This window comes from Grampus griseus (genome assembly GCF_964374135.1).
Source record: "Grampus griseus genome assembly, chromosome: 1".
In the NCBI taxonomy this organism is placed as follows: domain Eukaryota; kingdom Metazoa; phylum Chordata; class Mammalia; order Artiodactyla; family Delphinidae; genus Grampus; species Grampus griseus.
The window spans coordinates 36855502-36872545 of NC_139017.1; the positions used below are offsets into that span (position 1 = coordinate 36855502).

The 17044-nt window shown below is 36.4% G+C and overlaps 1 protein-coding gene across 4 annotated transcripts in view; it reads right to left on the reverse strand.

The window, feature by feature from the left end:
* Nucleotides 1-6439: 6439 nt before the first annotated feature.
* Nucleotides 6440-17044, reverse strand: part of TRMT1L (tRNA methyltransferase 1L) — a 36220-nt gene continuing 25615 nt past the window's right edge. For 3 of the 4 annotated variants that reach the window (XM_082655837.1, XM_082655840.1, XM_082655839.1), the window contains 5 exons: nucleotides 12921-12999; nucleotides 10821-10987; nucleotides 10094-10156; nucleotides 7621-7747; nucleotides 6440-7517 (listed from right to left, as the gene is read on the reverse strand). In XM_082655837.1, the coding sequence (XP_082511963.1) occupies nucleotides 7265-7517; nucleotides 7621-7747; nucleotides 10094-10156; nucleotides 10821-10987; nucleotides 12921-12999 (689 nt within the window). In that variant the 3' untranslated portion in view covers nucleotides 6440-7264. The remainder of the gene's footprint in view (nucleotides 7518-7620; nucleotides 7748-10093; nucleotides 10157-10820; nucleotides 10988-12920; nucleotides 13000-17044) is intronic. The other variant, XM_082655838.1, reaches the window with a different exon arrangement.

Consider the following 17044-nt stretch of genomic DNA (forward strand, 5'->3'; position numbering starts at 1 on the left):
GTCAAACCTAATCTTCTTCTGGGCTTCCCTGGTGGTGCAGTGGTTAAGAATCTGCCTGCCAATGCAGGGGACACGGGTTCGAGCCCTGGTTTGGGAAGATCCCATGTGCTGTGGAGCAGCTAAGCCAGTGAGCCACAACTACTGAGCCCGCATGCCTCAAGTACTGGAGCCTGTGCACTGCAACTACTGAAGGCCATGTGCCTAGAGCCTGTGCTCCACAACAAGAGAAGCCACCACAATGAGAAACCTGCGCACTACAGCAAGGAGTAGCACCCGCTCGCCACAATTAGAGAAAGCCCATGCACAGCAACGAAGACCCAACGCAGCCAAAAGTAAAATAATTAAAAAAAAAACCCTAGTCTCCCGGTTTGTCCCACCCTCCCCTTCCCCCCTCAGATGTCCACATGTCTGTTCTCTATGTCTAAGTCTCTATTCCTGCCCTGCAGATAGGTTCATCTGTACCATTTTTCTAGGTTCCATATATATGTATTAATATATGATATTTGTTTATCTCTTTCTGGCTTACTTCCCTCTGTATGACAGACGCTAGGTCCATCCACATCTCTACAAATGACCCAATTTTGTTCGTTTTAATGGTTGAGTAATAGTCCATGATATATATGTACCACATCTTCTTTATCCATTCCTCTGTCGTTGGACATTTAGGTTGTTTCCGTGTCCTGGCTATTGTAAGTAGTGCTGCAGTGAACATTGGGGTACATGTGTCCTTTTGAATTACCGTTTTCTCAGTGTACATGCCCAGTAGTGGGATTGCTGGGTCATGTGGTAGTTCTATTTTTAGTTTTTTAAGGAACCTCTATACTGTTCTCCACAGTGGCTGTATCAATTTACATTCCCACCAATAGTGCAAAAAAGTTCCCTTTTCTCCAGTATTTATTGTTTGTAGATTTTTTGATGATGGCCATTCTGACCAGTGTGAGGTGATACCTCATTGTAGTTTTGATTTGCATTTCTCTAATAATTAGTGATGTTGAGCATCTTTTCACGTGACTCTTGGCCATCTGTATGTCTTTGATGAAATGTCTATTTAGGTCTTCGGCCCATTTTTTGATTGGGTTGTTCGTTTTCTTGATACTGAGCTCCATGAGCCCTTTGTATATTTTGGAGATTAATCCTTTGTCAGTTGCTTCGTTTGCAAATATTTTCTCCCATTCTGAGGTTTGTCTTTTCATCTTGTTTATGGTTTCCTTTGCTGTGCAAAAGCTTTTAAGTTTAGTTAGGTCCCATTTGTTTATTTTTGTTTTTATTTTCATTACTCTAGGAGGTGGGTCAAAAAGGTCTTGCTGTGGTTTATGTCAAAGAATGTTTTTCCTCTGTTTTCCTCTAAGTTTTATAGTGTCTGGTCTTACATTTAGGTCTTTATACTTAATAGATTGTATATCTTTTTTTTTTTTTTTTTTTTGCGGTACGCGGGCCTCTCACTGTTGTGGCCTCTCCCGTTGTGGAGCACAGGCTCCGGATGCGCAGGCTCAGCGGCCATGGCTCACGGGCCCAGCCGCTCGGCGGCATGTGGGATCTTCTTGGACCGGGGCACAAACCCGTGTCCTCTGCATCGGCAGGCAGACTGAATCACCGCGCCACCAGGGAAGCCCTCCTTTTTATATATTATTGAATTCAGTTTGCTAATAGTTTATTGAGGATTTTTGCATCTGTATTCATCAAAGTTATGGCCTGTAATTTCCTTTTTTGGCAGTGTCCTTTTCTGGTTTGGGTTTCAGGGTCATAGTGTCCTTGTAGAATGAACTTGGGAATGTTCAATTTTTTGGAGTAGTTTGTGAAGGATAGGTATTAGCTCCTCTTTATATGTTTGGTAGATTATCCTGTGAAGCTGTCCAGTCCTGGACTTCTGTTTGCTGGGAGTATTTTTAAATTGAAAATTCAATTTCACTACTAGTGATTAGTGTGCTCAGATTGTCTATTTCTTCCTGATTCAGTCTTGGAATGTAGTATGTTTCTAGAAATTTGTCCATTTCTTCTAGATTGTCCAGTTTGTTGGCATATTGCTGTTTATAGTATTCTCTTATGATTTTTCTCTGTGGTATCAGCTGTTATTTTTTGTTTCATTTCTTATTTTGTTTATTTGGGTCCTCTCTTTTTCTTGATGAGCCTGGCTAAAGGTTTATCAGTTTTGTTTATCTTTTCAAAGAACCAGCTCTTGGTTTCACTTATCTTTTCTGTTGCTTTTGGTTTTTTTGGTCTCCATTTTATTTCCTTTCTGATCTTTATTTCCTTCCTTCTCTGCTGACTTTGGACTTTTTTTGTTCTTCTTTTTCTAACTCCTTTAGGTGGAAGGTTATGCTCTTTCTTTGTGATTTTTCTTGTTTCCTGAGGTAGGTCTGTATTGCTATAAACTTCATATTAGAACCGCTTTTGCTGTATCCCATAGATTTTGTCTAAGGGATTTTCTGATTTCCTCTTTGATTTCTTCATTGAGCTCCCCCACCCCCAGTAGCATGTTGTTTAGTCTCCATATGTTTGTGTTTTTCCCATTTTTCTTCCTGCAATTGATTTCTAGTTCCATATGGTTGGGAAAAATGCTTGATATATACTTTCTGTCTTCTTAAAGTTGTTGGGACTTGTTTTGTGTCCTAGCATGTGACCTGTCCTGGAGAATGTTCCATTGCACATGAAAAGAATATATTCTACTCTTTTGGGATGGAATGTACTGTAGATATCTGTTAAGTCCAACTGGTCTGTTCGGTCATTTAAGACCACTGTTGCCTTATTGATTTTGTCTGGATGATCTGTCCATTGATGTAAGTGGGGTGTTGAAGTCCCCTACTATTATTGTATTATTGTCAGTTTCTCCCTTTGTGTCTGTTAGTATTTGCTTTATATATTTAGCTGCTCCTGTTTTGGGAGCGTATGTTAACCAGTGTAATATCCTCTTTTTGTATTGGTCCCTTTATCATTATATAATGCCCTTCTTTGTTTTTTGTTATAGCCTTTGTTTTAAATTCTGTTTTGTCTGGTATGAGTATTGCTACCACCACTTTCTTGTCGTTTCCATTTGCATGAAATATTTTTTCATCCCCTCACTTTCAGTCTTTGTGGGTCTTTAGCTCTGAAGTGAGTCTCTTGTAGACAGCATATCAGCCACCCTGTGTCTTTTGATTGGAGCATTTAGTCCATTGACATTAAAGTAATTATTGTTAGGTATACACTTACTGCCATTTTATTACTTGTTTTCTGGTTATTTTTGTTATTTTCTTCCCTGTTCTTTCTTTAGTTTCTTCTCATGTGGTTTGATGATTTTCTTTAGTGGTATGTTTGTGTTCCTTTCTCTCTTGTTTTTGTGTATCTATTGTAGGTTTTTGATTTGTGGTTACCATGGGGTTCAAATATGTTGACCTATATCTATTTGTTTTAAATAGTAGTCCTTTAAGTTCAAACACATTCTGAAAAGATCTTTTTTTTTTACTACCTTCCCCTACACTTTGTATTTCTTATATTTTACATCTTCATGTTTATCCCTTTACTGGGATATCAAGTATCCCAGTATCAAGTATCAAGTTATACTTGATTTTAATAATTTTTTTGTTTTTTAGTCTTTGTACTAGCTTATTTAAGTGGTTGATACTCAGCTTTTACTACATATTCGCCTTTACTAGTGGGATTTTCCTTTCCTATAGGTAATTCCTTCTTGTTATAGCCTTTTCTTTTCCACTTAGAGAAGACCCTTTAACATTTTATTTTAGGGTTGACTTAGTATTGATGAATTCTTTCAGCTTTTGCTTGTCTGAGAAATTCTTTATCTCGCCTTCAATTCTAAATGATAATCGTGCTGGGTAGAGTATCCTAGGTTGCGGGTTTTTCCCTTTCATCGCTTTAAATATATCATGCCACTCCCTTCTGGCCTGTGGTTTCTGAAGGAAAATCAGCCGATAGCTTCATGGGGGTTCCCTGGTGTATGACTGTTTTTCTCTTGCTGCCTTTAGAATTCTTTTAACTTTTGCCATTTTTAATTTTGATATATCTTGTTGTGGGTCTCTTTGGATTCATCTTGTTTGGAACTCTTTGTTTTCCTGTATCTGGGTATCTGTTTCCTTCAGGCTTTGGAAGTTTTCAGCCATAATTTCATTAGTACATTTTTGATCCCTGTCTCTCTTCTCCTTCTGGGACCCCTATAATGTGAATGTTGGTACACATGATGTTACCCCAGAGATTCCTTAAACTGTTTTTTGTTTTTTTAGTTTTTCTTTTTGCTTTTCTCATTGGGTAATTTTCATTAATCTATCTTCCCAGATCACTTATGTGTTCTGTATCACCTAGTCTGCTGTTCATTCCTTTTAGTTTGTTTTTCATTTCAGTTATTGTGTTCTTCAATTCTGACTGGTTCTTTTTTATATTTTCTAGTTCCTTTTAAAAATTCTCACTGTATTCATCTGTTCCTTTCCCTAATTCAGTTAGCATGCTTATTACTAATGCTTTGAATTCTTTATCTGGTAAATTGTTTATTTCTGTTTCATTAGTCCGCCCCCCGCCCCCAGCCATTTTCTCTTGCTCTTTCAATTGAGACAGATTCCTCTCTCCTTATTTGGCTTATCTTTCTCTGTCCCTATGAAATTAGGTGTGACAGTTACCTATGGCATTCTTGAAGGGGTCCTTATGTGGGAGTGTCTCTATATAGTCTGCATGTTCTTTGGTGGGAGAGCTGTATCTGACATAAACACAGGTCACATCTTTCTTCAGTGTGTGCTGGCAGTTATCACCTTGGTGGGAGGTGGGGCTGGAGATGGAGGGGCTAGGGCTGGAGTCAGGTGTGAGGCAGGGCTTCCCATGTTCTCAGTGGCCTATCAGGGGTGGGGTCAGGTCCCAAGTTGCTGGAGCAGAAGCCCTGAGGGTCAGGTCTAAGCTGGCTTGGTTACCTTTAAGTGTGTGCTTTTGCCCCTCCCAGCACTGTCACCCTCACACCAGAGGGGAGCAGTGCTGGAGCAAGAGGTGCAGAAATGGGTATTCAGCGAGGGTCAAGGGTTGAGGTGCTGGCTATGGCAGTCTGGCCTGTCAGAGATCCTGAGTGCCTCTGCCACACTGCCTGTGCAATTGCTAGTAATGGCTGCCCCCCTCCCTGTTAAGACAGCCCTTAGGGTTTGAGCTGCCTTGGCATCTTATGGCCAGCTGAGCTTTTTCCTTGGTTGTGGCAACCCTTGTTCCAATGTGAAGATGTGATGCGAGGCAAGCAGTGCTGGAGTATCTGCTCAGCTCAGGTTGGGGGGTATACCAGGGCGTTCACAGGAAAGGAGTCAGCCACTCGAGAGGTTTCAAATTCAGTCTCCCTTTCCGCCCAGCTTTGCGAGCAGGTGAGTATCCACGTGCTCATGAGTGGACAGCAGCCTTCCCACAGCCCACCTGTTAGTCTCACTGGCCCTCCAACCAGCCAAGGGGGCTCATCTTCCCTTTGTTGGACCCCAGGGCTGAGGCATCCAATATGTGGCTTGAACCACTCACCCTGCGGGGAGGGCCTTTGCCCATGTAATCTCCCTTTTCCTCTGAGTTCCCTCCCAGGGTCACAGGTCCCAACCTGATTGCTTGTTTTCCCTTCTTACCTGTTTCTGTGTGAATCTTTCTTACAGCCTTGGTTGTACAGGAGTCTTTATGACAGTTTCCAGTTTTCAGTGAGAATTGTTCCACGTGTAGATGTATTTTTGAAGTGTTTGTAGGGGGAGGTGAGTTCCACATCCTCCTCCTCCTTCACCTCGATTCCTCTCCCCATACACATATATTGTAAATAATCAGATGGTCCATGTGCTGGTTTGTCTTACGGATTTATAGTAATTTTTCTTAAGTATACAAAGAATAGTAATAACTTTTTATTTCTTTTTGTGTTCTTTTGTGAGTTATAATTTTAACTGGCAGGAATAATAAAGGTTTTTTTAATGGTCATTATAGAGACTAATTTGCACTTCACCTGTTCCTTTATTTTACTAAAATTCTATTAATTGGAGACAAGAAAAAGCAACCTTCTAGGACTATGCTGTAATAACACAAAGAGATTTTCTTTTATTTCCTCTAAGTTAATATTCTATGTTGATGCAACCTAGACTATCTGAATTTCTATATATGTCATGGGAGTGCTTACATGGTGTATTTAAACCTTTCAGTTGTTACTCTCCCTTAATTGTCAAGCTTACTGCTTGTAAAAAGTTACTTCCTCTAACAAGGTAAATATGTATTAAATCCTTGAGACAAAAATCTAAATTTTTGGTATATCTTTTTATCCAAAGTCTTACATTCAAATGAAGCAAGAACAATATTTATTAATGGAAATGAGATTTTTTTCCAACTAATTTTCATAGTCATGTTAGCCTGAGCTACTTGTACAAAAAATTAGCACATACACACACCAAAAAACAAGCAAAACAACAAAAAAGCCAAACCACCCCCCAAAAAACAAGAAAATCCTCACTTCAGAAAGTCATAAGGTGACAAGTTTTACTCCTGAGAGGTAGACAACCAAGCAAATGAATATTGTACGTGCATTAACTGAGGCACTTGAGATCACCCAGTTTATTTAATTCATAACAAAATCTCTCTTCAGAATTTAGTGCCTGTGAACAATCACTATATAAGAACAGTGGTCTCAATTTACTTTAACAAAATCTTACTCTGAAGTTTAGTCATGTAGACCTTAAACTTATAAGAAAATGTATTTCTATCTCAGGCAATTATTTAATTTCTCAAAAGCTAGTAATGAAAGATCAGTGTGGGTAGAGATATGATTTCTTGAAATTGGGAATATATTTTAGCTTGTATTTGTGAAAAAATATATTAGTGACCTGAAAGGACATTGTTCCTCCTATTCTATTTAGGGTCATTTTAATAAAAGGCTCTGGCTTCATCTTATACACTACAAACAGAAAAACATAAATATCATGAATCAGTTTAAGTAGAGATGTGATTAAGTATAGTAAAGGATGGCTTCCATAACATAAATAAAATTCCAAACACTTTGCATGTGAAAAATTTCTGAGTATTAAACAGTAGGGTGATCTCAGTCACAAACTTGGCCTTCACGTGAAATGTTTTCATTAAAATTTTAAGTTTTCTTTAAAATAAGAAAAACTTGGAAAGCATAGCTCCCAAACCAGCTAAGTTAGAAACTGCTAATTTTCTGAATGAAAACAGCACTGTTTTTTTTTTATTTTTACACAACTGAATTGAAAGAATAGAAAAAGCACTACAGTTGATATAGAGAACTATTAGGCCATCAACACAGACATCTGGGAACAAACTTCTTTTATATTTACCATCTTCTGCAGCCACTTGCTTCTGCTTTGTCATTCACTGACATTTCAACCGTGTCAGCTACTGTATCTTCGGACGCTGGTTGGACGTGGCCCTCTGACTGTCCTCCAGTGTAGGTGGGGGTGCTGTACTTTAAAAGGATAGATTTAAACTGTATTAGAGGTGCATCTGTACGGACACCCATCGGGTCAAAATGAGTTCGGCTTACTCGAAAGCCTGCTTGAGAAAGACAGCACAAAAACTTTTTTAACCTGGAACAAGGAAAGGAAAAAAATGAGGTTCTTGTACTTTTATTTAAATCACAATGTCATTAAAATGTTAAATATATACACTGTCATTCACTGACTGTCTTACTTTGGCATATTCATTCCTTTAATGCTGTGTCTATGGATGTTGTAATAAAAGGGAGGATGTTCAGTATTCACATCAGTCTTTTGCCTCTTGGCTAAATTTGTGGTGGTTTCGTTACTTCTTCTCTTCCCTGAAACATACATATATAAACACAGAAAGTTAGCATTCCCTTAAAAATTACAGCCAAATACTTTTATAACTACATACTGTCTTCGAGTATAAATCCTCTGACACACACCATTTCAACCTATCTAATCTTAATTCTAGACAGCTTTTATTGTAAGAAGAATATATATTCTTGATACTTTCACTATCCTTCACCCATGTAATTTTAATATTTAACTGTTTGCTGAATCAGAACTTCTTTTCTACCTTCTTCAATTTTAAGCCTCAAGTCTATTTCCACCTTCTGTAGAAAGCCATTTATGAATTCTGGGCCAGCCATCCCACACTACACTACTCAGAGTTTAAGTTCTGTCATTTTTTTGTTTTCCCTGTTTCACATATTTAGGTCTTTTATGTGTATAAATCCTTTCTTCCCAAATTATATTCTAATCTAAGTTCCTAGGAATAATGTCCTTTATTTCTATACTTGTATTCTCTACTGAATGCCAATACAGTTGAACAATGCAGGTTTGAATTGTGTGGGTCCACTTCAACATGGATATTTTTTAATAGTAAAAACCACAGTACTACATTGTCCATGGTTGGTTGAATCTGTGGATGAAGGGCTGACTCTAAGTTACACATGGATTAACCCTGGGGTTGTTCCAAGCGTCAACTGTATTTGATATACAGTAGGTCTTCAATGAACACAAAACAAAACCAACACAAAATCAGTCTCAAGGGCTTGGATACAGGAATTTAAAAAGGTATAATGTATGATCTCATTGCCTACTTCTTACCACAGTACTTAGCCTTTACATTTTAAGTGAAAGGCAGCTAGCAAGTTAAGTTTCTAGCAATGTATCCTTCCAAAAATCACAAAAGGAAGACAATTGAGATATCCAAGTTACTAAGAGATTTTTTCTGAATGTTCAACTCAATTAATTATTTCTACAAGGATGTTATTATGGCCAAATTTTAAATTTTTATGAAAACTAACATTCACTTAAGCAAAAGTATTCAGAAGCAAAATTTGATGCATGAAAATGATAAACTGCAAAGATAAATATAAATTATTGTTGAACTGTTGCCTCATGACTCCCCCATTAAATCAAATAATTAAAACTTGATTATACTCTCACATTAAATCTAAGAAGATTTAGGAAAATCTGAGACTAAAAATCCGATATCAAACCTTAATAATTACTATCATCAGCAGTACATGGATTTTTTTTGCCTGATATTTTCTATCATGGAAGATTCTGTATGTTGATATACTAGTTTAGAATAATCATATAATTTCAGAGCTATAAAAGAACCTAAAGAGATTAGTCTAATTCCCTTAATTTATACATGAGAAAGGCTCAGAGATTTAAAATATTTTTAAAACTTAAGTTTTACCTTATTCTAAAAAGGTTTTATGACAACTCTTTTGAAGGTGGGGGACCTGGCTGAGGTTATACAACAAATGACACAAGGAAGTAGAATGATGCTCTTAAATCTAATGTGCTTCAGAGTATACCATAATGCCTTTTTCTTCCTCCAACAGAGAAATTAAGGAGAATAAATCATTTAAGTGATTTGAATCTTCGCTAAGTAGTTGAAGATGCCAAATGAACATGACTGTTGGCAAGAGTATGCAGTAATTACTAAACTGTAAGCTATTAGCAGGAGTTGAAATTTTCTTGTCTTTGAAGATCAACACTAAAATGTTGAGCAACTAATACAAAATTATAGCTTGTAATTATAGTCCTCTGTTCTTTCAGTCTTAACACTGTGTTTTCTTTTTACCTGTATACAAAACACATTTAGAATCTAACATTGTCTTTTTAAAACTTTAGACATTAAGGCACTGACATTATAAATCTTAACACCCTTTTGATATGAATTTGCAGTGTCTAATATAAGTAAATTTTAAAGTATGCACACACCCCAAATTGTAAGAAAGGCCACGTAATAAATTCTTATGGCCAGAGTATAGGGTCTTCTGGTTAATCAATGGAATTCCTATAAATCATATGTTGATGAGAAAGTTTATAAGAATCAGAATAAAATTTAATCTTAACTCTATAACCTTTATCAAATATAATTTGATCTTATTTTGGTTCATATGGTTCTTTAAGATCTTATAGCTCTTGCAAGGGGATCACCATATATTAGAGATGTGAACAAAGTACACATTAATAGAAACCTTGAACTGTGCAAATGCCAGATAAACAAGGTTGATTATAATTTTGTTGTTGGTGTAATATGAAAATGCATTTTGAAGTACGCTACCAAAGCAATCTCTTCCTTTCCAATTATCCTTCTGCTATGTGCCCTTTTGCACAGACACATACATACATATATACGCACACATATACATACATACCTTGTGCAATGTAATTATCTGTTGTGGTATCATCTGTAGTTTTAATAAATACACCATATTCTTCTTAAATAAAAACAAATGGAAATGATAAAATATTTTACAGAATAACAGTAAGCAACAATTCGAAGTTTAAATAAAAGCTTACTTAATTCTGTGCACACTGCTTTTATGAATATGAGATTCTGTGACCAAAACAGGCTACAAGAATTCATTTTTTAATCCTTTAATAAGAGCTGCTTCTTGTAATGACTCATGACAATGCTAGGATGTCTAACAAGCCCACCCTTATATCAATAGCCAGATAAAACAAAGGAGAAAAAACTTAGCTTTACTGAGTGATAAATGTAAAGCTAGTGTCCATGTCTTAATGGATATTACAAAATTTTTGGCCACACTATTCTGAGTGATCTCAGAATTCTCTCTAGAAAGCGGATGTAGGGTAATAAAATCACAACAGACTTTTAGTTCTTTTCATCTACTAAAATTTAAAAAATACATCTGTCTTAACAAAATCATTATTTATTTCATGCCCCTAATATAAACCTGAAGAAAACTATGCAATTAAAAAAAAAAGTTAACCGGATTATGATGAAACTCATTAGGATTTACTTAAAGCACACAACTTATAATTATACTGCTTTTGATTATAACATCAAATAAAGATAAAAAGATGGGATATTTCTGATAACCAATTTGTAAGCTAGTAAATTAGTGTTCAATTAGTCACCTTGCTTGTTGAGATTTGAAGGTGCATGAACTGAAAACTGACTTTGAGGAGTACACTCTGACTCAAAGATTAATGTCTTTATTAGGGTCTGAATGTCATCTAAACCATGGTGAAGAGATTCAAATAGCATTCTTTTGAGGAATCCAGTATTGAAAAGGGAACTTGACCTGAAAAAAGAACATAGAATTGGGTTTGAGAAATGTTTTCTTTAAAAAAAATGTCTTCATAATTTAACAACAAGTAAGATAATTTGCCCACACCTTTTATCATGTCAGTTCTCTAAGCTAGTGGGATTAGTCAAGGATATTTTATTCACATTATGTCAACAAGAATTTATTGAGCCCTCATAAGGTGTTTAAGTCCTGTGGTACACAGAGGTGTAAGATATACCAAAGTATAAAATTCAGTGTTTACCTTATGAAAGCTTATAAATCTAGACAGAATCTAGACAGGGACATAGTGTAAGGCAGAGGTTTTCACAATGCATATTCCAGTAATAGTAAACCTTAATTCCAGTGTATACATGGTGGGACAGGGTGAGATACATGAGAATTACATATGCAGGTGGTGATGTAGTTAAGAAATGGCTCAGGGCTGAGTCTGATATGCTTCCCATTTAATTTGAGAGTCACAGGTATAATGGACAGAATATCAGTTCCAAGTCAGATAAACTTGAATTCCTGTCCTCGCTCCACCACTCACTAGCTATGAAATCTTGAATAACTACTGCTTTTGAGTCTCACATTCCTCATCATAATATGGAAAATAAAACCTCTGACAGACTTGTTATGGGAGTTAAGTGAGATAGTAGTACACTTACGATCCCTAGTACAAAGTATATCCTCAAGGAAGAGAAGCTATTAAGGTTAGCAAATTATGAAAGGATACGTGATTTTAAGTGTCAAATGAGTGATCAATATAAGATTTACTAAAAGACAATTTAAAGATTATTTTGGGTTTAAACACTTAAGGAGAAACTTCAAAGAGGATGTATAATTTAAACTGGAGGTGGGGAAGGGGTAAGAGCCTGGATGAGTGTAAAGACATGAACAATGGCTTTAAGTGAGAAAATCTTAAGTCACAGTTTAGACCTCAGTTTTGGAGGTCAGAAAACCTGAGTTCTGGCTCTGCCTGTGCTACTAACTAAATTTTAGGGGGTCAGTTTTAGCCAGCACTTAAATACACTGTGCCATAATTTTCTCATCTGTAAAATGAGGGAGGAGTTGGGCTAGATCTTTCTGGATCCAGCAACCTGTTGTTCTTAATTTCCCTAGTTCCAAGATCAGTGAGTAGGATCAATGTGTGATATAAGTAAGAGAGTACTAGAAGGTAAGGCTGGCCAGGTCATTCTTAATCTACAAGTATTTACATGAAATGAAGATAAAATAATGGGTATCAGCACAAATATGTTTACTATTAGGTTAATTTTTAGGCTTAGTAGATGGCCAAACCTTGGCCTGGTAAAGTAATGAGGTTGAAGTTTGCAGTGATTCTTGTCACAATGCTGTCAGGAATCTCAAATTTCTACAAGAATATCTAGTAACAGACGCTTATGGGAAGGTGTCTGAGTAAAAGCAATTCAACTTTAAGGCATTAAAAACACAATAACTAGTTACTAAGGATGCAAAAGCACACATACATTGAATATCTGCAGCTGTGTCCTGTCTAAACAGCTTTACCTAACACAAAAGCAGACGTTTACTTTCACATGCCCTTCTTACTTAAATTCCTCAAAGATCTTTTATTAATATATTACTTGACTGGTCTATAAAAGTGACACTTTACAATCACACCCTAGTTCTATAGTTATTACCTGAAAAAAGCCTCATTCTTACTATGCAGAAATAAATTATTTGCAGATCAGCTAGGCTTCTCTTTGATCCTACTGCATCTTAGCCCTGTCACGAACTTGGAAGAATAATGATATAGAAAAATGTGAAAACAAAACACCTCAGGTTCATAGGGGGAAAAGAATCATAATTATTTTCCTATACTTAAAAAAAAATTGAACCTTAATTTGCTTGTCTTTTACCACACATAATCAAAAGTAAACAATCAATACATATATCAGTTTTGAATATATTATGCTTAGGCACATACCATAGAGGTCCAAGTTCTATTGCTGTCTTTCCAGGCATGCTTCCATGACAGTTACAGGGTAGCTGTCTATATGGGTTTTCTGTGAAAAGATAATAAAAAGAGAAGTCAAGGGGGAATTGACAATGTAAACAGTAGTAAGTATTATATTAACAATAATTTGCAGCTACAATATACTGAGGATCTACTATGTGCCAGGTATTGTGCTAAGTATTTTATATGCATTAAAAAAATTTAATCCTTACAACTCTCTGAAGTAGGTACTGTTAAGATCTCAGCTGTATAGATCAGAGGATTAAAGCTTAAGAAAGATGTAGAAATCCACATCAAACGACTTATTAGAGGCATAGCTTTTAGTCAGTATATACTACCTGAAATAATTTAAGTAGGAGCAAGTCTTGTAAATTCCACAAGATATCCATATTTTAAAATCAACTGATTGGGATATAATTTACACGCAGTAAAATGTATACATTTTATGTGAAAAGGTTGATGAGCTTTAACAAATGTATATACCCTGGTAACTAACATCCCATCAAAATAAAGACATTTCTTATAAGTTAACTCTTCCGTAACTGGGAAGAAAATGAATTACTCTATTCCCTAGGCTCGATGCATATTCAGCCCCAAAAATCTAGGCTAGAAGAAACTAATTCAGTTTAAAGAGCAATGAGGGGCCTGATGTAATCACAAGGTGACTGGGGAGGTACGAGAGCTATTCTTAGTTTCCAAAAAAGGGTGATATTCTACCATGGACTTTTTCAGTTCACTTCAGACCCAGAATAGTCATTTTAAATCAGACTCTCTCTGAGTTCCCGCAGGCCATTCCTGGGTTGATCATTCACTTTCTTGGAATGGCCTCATCTGATCAGTGGGTCCTAGATATATCCAGAACCCAGGATTATGGTGGTAGGGACATGGGTCTATAACCTCTTGCTATCTGATATCACTCTGTCATTCAATGCAATTAAATGGCAAAATGCACAGTTGTAAAATCTTATATTTACTTAAAGGCTTCCTTCATTGTTCATTCCTAGGTCTACCTTTCAGCCTTAAAAGAAGGTGTGGTTATCATTGACCTTAGCTTTGTTGAGAATGATGTTCCTCAGTTATTATATTAATATATTCAAGAAGTTCTCCCTGAAACCATTAAATAACTAAACTACAAATACTACAGGCAGGGTTACTGAAATTAGGGCGATTTACAGTTACGGTTCTGTCAGTCACACCAACTTACCGCCGACAGCACAGACATAAATTTGTATTAGTCAGTTTGTTTCCTGATGCATTTTGCAAAATGCTCCCATCATATAAACCTATATCTTTTTTCAAGCCCCTCACCTAAGATTTCTCAGTGCCTGGTTAGCATCAGCATCTTGAGGGATCAGGGCTATCATTTCAAGTTACCAGTAGCAAAAAATGAAGGGGTAAAAAAAGAAAACTAGTATTTCTATGTCACTGGTAAAACAGGCTATGAAGGTAATTCCAGATAAGGAATTCAAACATATTTAGAGACTTTTATTTAAATGCAATGGACTGAACACATACTTTATCTCTGCTGTTTCTTAAAGCATTATTAAAATGAGAACAAAGGAATAAAATTCAAACCCCAAAGATAAATAAAATGGTAAAGGAGATGACAAAAGATGATGAGAAATGTCAATAAAATTTTAGAAGTGGGAAGGACATACACAAGGGGATTTAGCAGGTCAGAGAAAGCTAAAGCCTAAGCCTGAAATGGGTAGAAGGGCTACCAATAAACAGCAAGCCCACTGGTGTGGGGGACCTGGAAAGGCTTGAGAATTGAAGGTATTGATGGTCTCTGAAGATGGGAATACGGTGGTACCACACAAAAAAAGGCCTCGTTTAAAATTTTAAGACTTGTGGATCTTCTCTAATACCAACAGTTAGGCTTCTGCATCTTCCCCATCCCAAAAGAGGAAGTTAATCTTGGGTGAGGCTCAACCGCAGAGAATCTGGGACCAGGGACATTAGTCACAGTTAAGAGTGAGGAGACATATGAAAAGGGACTAAGTAAAAGTCTGTACAAATGTTAAGACCTTTCAGTCTCCTTCTTCAACATGGTTCCTAGAAAGCTGATAGAAGACTGCAAGATTCCTCTGTAGAAATACTTACCAATCCAAGAGAAAAGAGATACACACACAGACACACACACACTTACTGACTGACTGACTGGCATTTGGGGGTTCTTGTAGTGAAAAGGCAGACTGCGTTCTCATTACAGTAAAGTCTATCTGTTTATAAGCCCTGCCGCAAGTACTTCCACATAACTTTTCAGCATGGAAAACTAAAGACCACTGGACATTTGAGATATACTACAACAGAGAACAAAATTACAAGAGAGAAATAGGAAAGAGAACTAAAACAAAATAATGGCAACAATACAAAAATAAGCAAAACAAAAATCCTATCCTTCCCTAAAATATAAAATATACCCAACTATAATCAATAGTCTTAGAGAGGTAAGATTAGATTTTACATCTCTGAAACAAGAATAGGATACTACTAAAAAGGGGGCAATGAAAAAATATGAAATAACTCTTGGAAATAAACCAAGTATGACAAATTTAAGCAGGAAAGTTGGAAAATAAAACTCAAGGAAATCTATAAAGTAGAACTAAATGCCAAATAAATTAATAGTAGAGATACAAAAAAATTAGAGAATTAATCTAGAAGATCCATCATATAACTAAAATGAGTTCCAGGAAGACAGAAGAGATATTTTGAGAGAAGAAAATTATCAAAGAAATAATAGAAAAAAATTTACCAGAACTGAAGAACTCAAGTTTAAGGGCTCACAGATTGTCCAGCACATTGAATTTAAAAAGATGAATTCACACACAAAATGAAGTTATTTTAGAATACTGGGTTAAGAAGAGATATTTTAGGAGCACTCAGAGACAAAAACACAAAGGACCATATATATAATAACAATAGCAGACTTGTCAGTATTGGAGGCTAAGAGACAATGGAATAATATCTTAAACATTCTGAGGAAAAACGATTTCCAACCTAGGCTTCTATACTTGGCCATGCAATCCTTCTCAGGAAGCTATGGGAAAAAGTGTAGTTTCAAAAGGCGAAAGTAAAGAAGGAAAAGTGGAAAATACATAAGATTTAAGATATAGGAAATTCTTCAGAAGGAGAAAGCCAAAGAAAATTTCCAGTATGATGGTCTAAAAGGAAGCCCTAGGGCAACAGCTCTCAGAAGACCTAGAAAACAACCCAAACTAGAGCAGGAGGACTGTCTCCAGGGGAATGAAATGAAACCCAAAGATTACTTGATGTTCTTAACCAAAATCACAGGAACACTGAAATTGGATTATGGATTATGAAAAGTATATATACACAAAAGGTGACAAATACATAGTAATTAATTCCAGAGTAAGCAAAGAGTTGTATAAAAAAAGAAATGTTATTACAGCATATTAACTGGTTCATCTGTGTTGTAGCACCCTTCTAAGATAGATAGGCAGCAATGATTCCTGTCTCTGGCATTCATACCCTTCTATAATCCCTTCCTCTTGAATGTGAGATCACTGGATCTAGAGACTCATTTCTAGTGACTAGAATATGGCAATATTCTCTCTCTTTCTCTTTCCTTCTTTTCCTTTCTCTCTCTGGTTCTTGCTTAATCCTTCCAACGAAGTGAGCTGCTATGCTGTGAGTATGAAGAGGACTGCATGACAAGCAGTAACCATGTGAATGAGCTTGTAAGCAGATCCTTCCTCAGTCAGGCCTTGATGATTGCAGCCCTGGCCAACACCTTGACTGTGTCCTTGTGAGAGACCCTCAGCTACTGGACCCAACTGAACCATACACAGATTCTTGACTCAGAGAAACTATGAGATAATAAAAAGTTGTTTCAAGCCACTAAGTTTTGGAGTAATTTGTTACACAGTAATACATAACCAATATGACTTGTGAACAATATTTTTGTATTTATAAAAATATAAACACTGAATATTGATTAAGCCAACACTGGAGAGGAGAACTACATGCATGTGACTGGGCTGGCTTGAGATGCTGAATACTCTTCTTCCATGAAAGGAAGTTACAGGCAGTATAAGCATGCTACTTAGAAATAGGGAAGACACTAAACATTA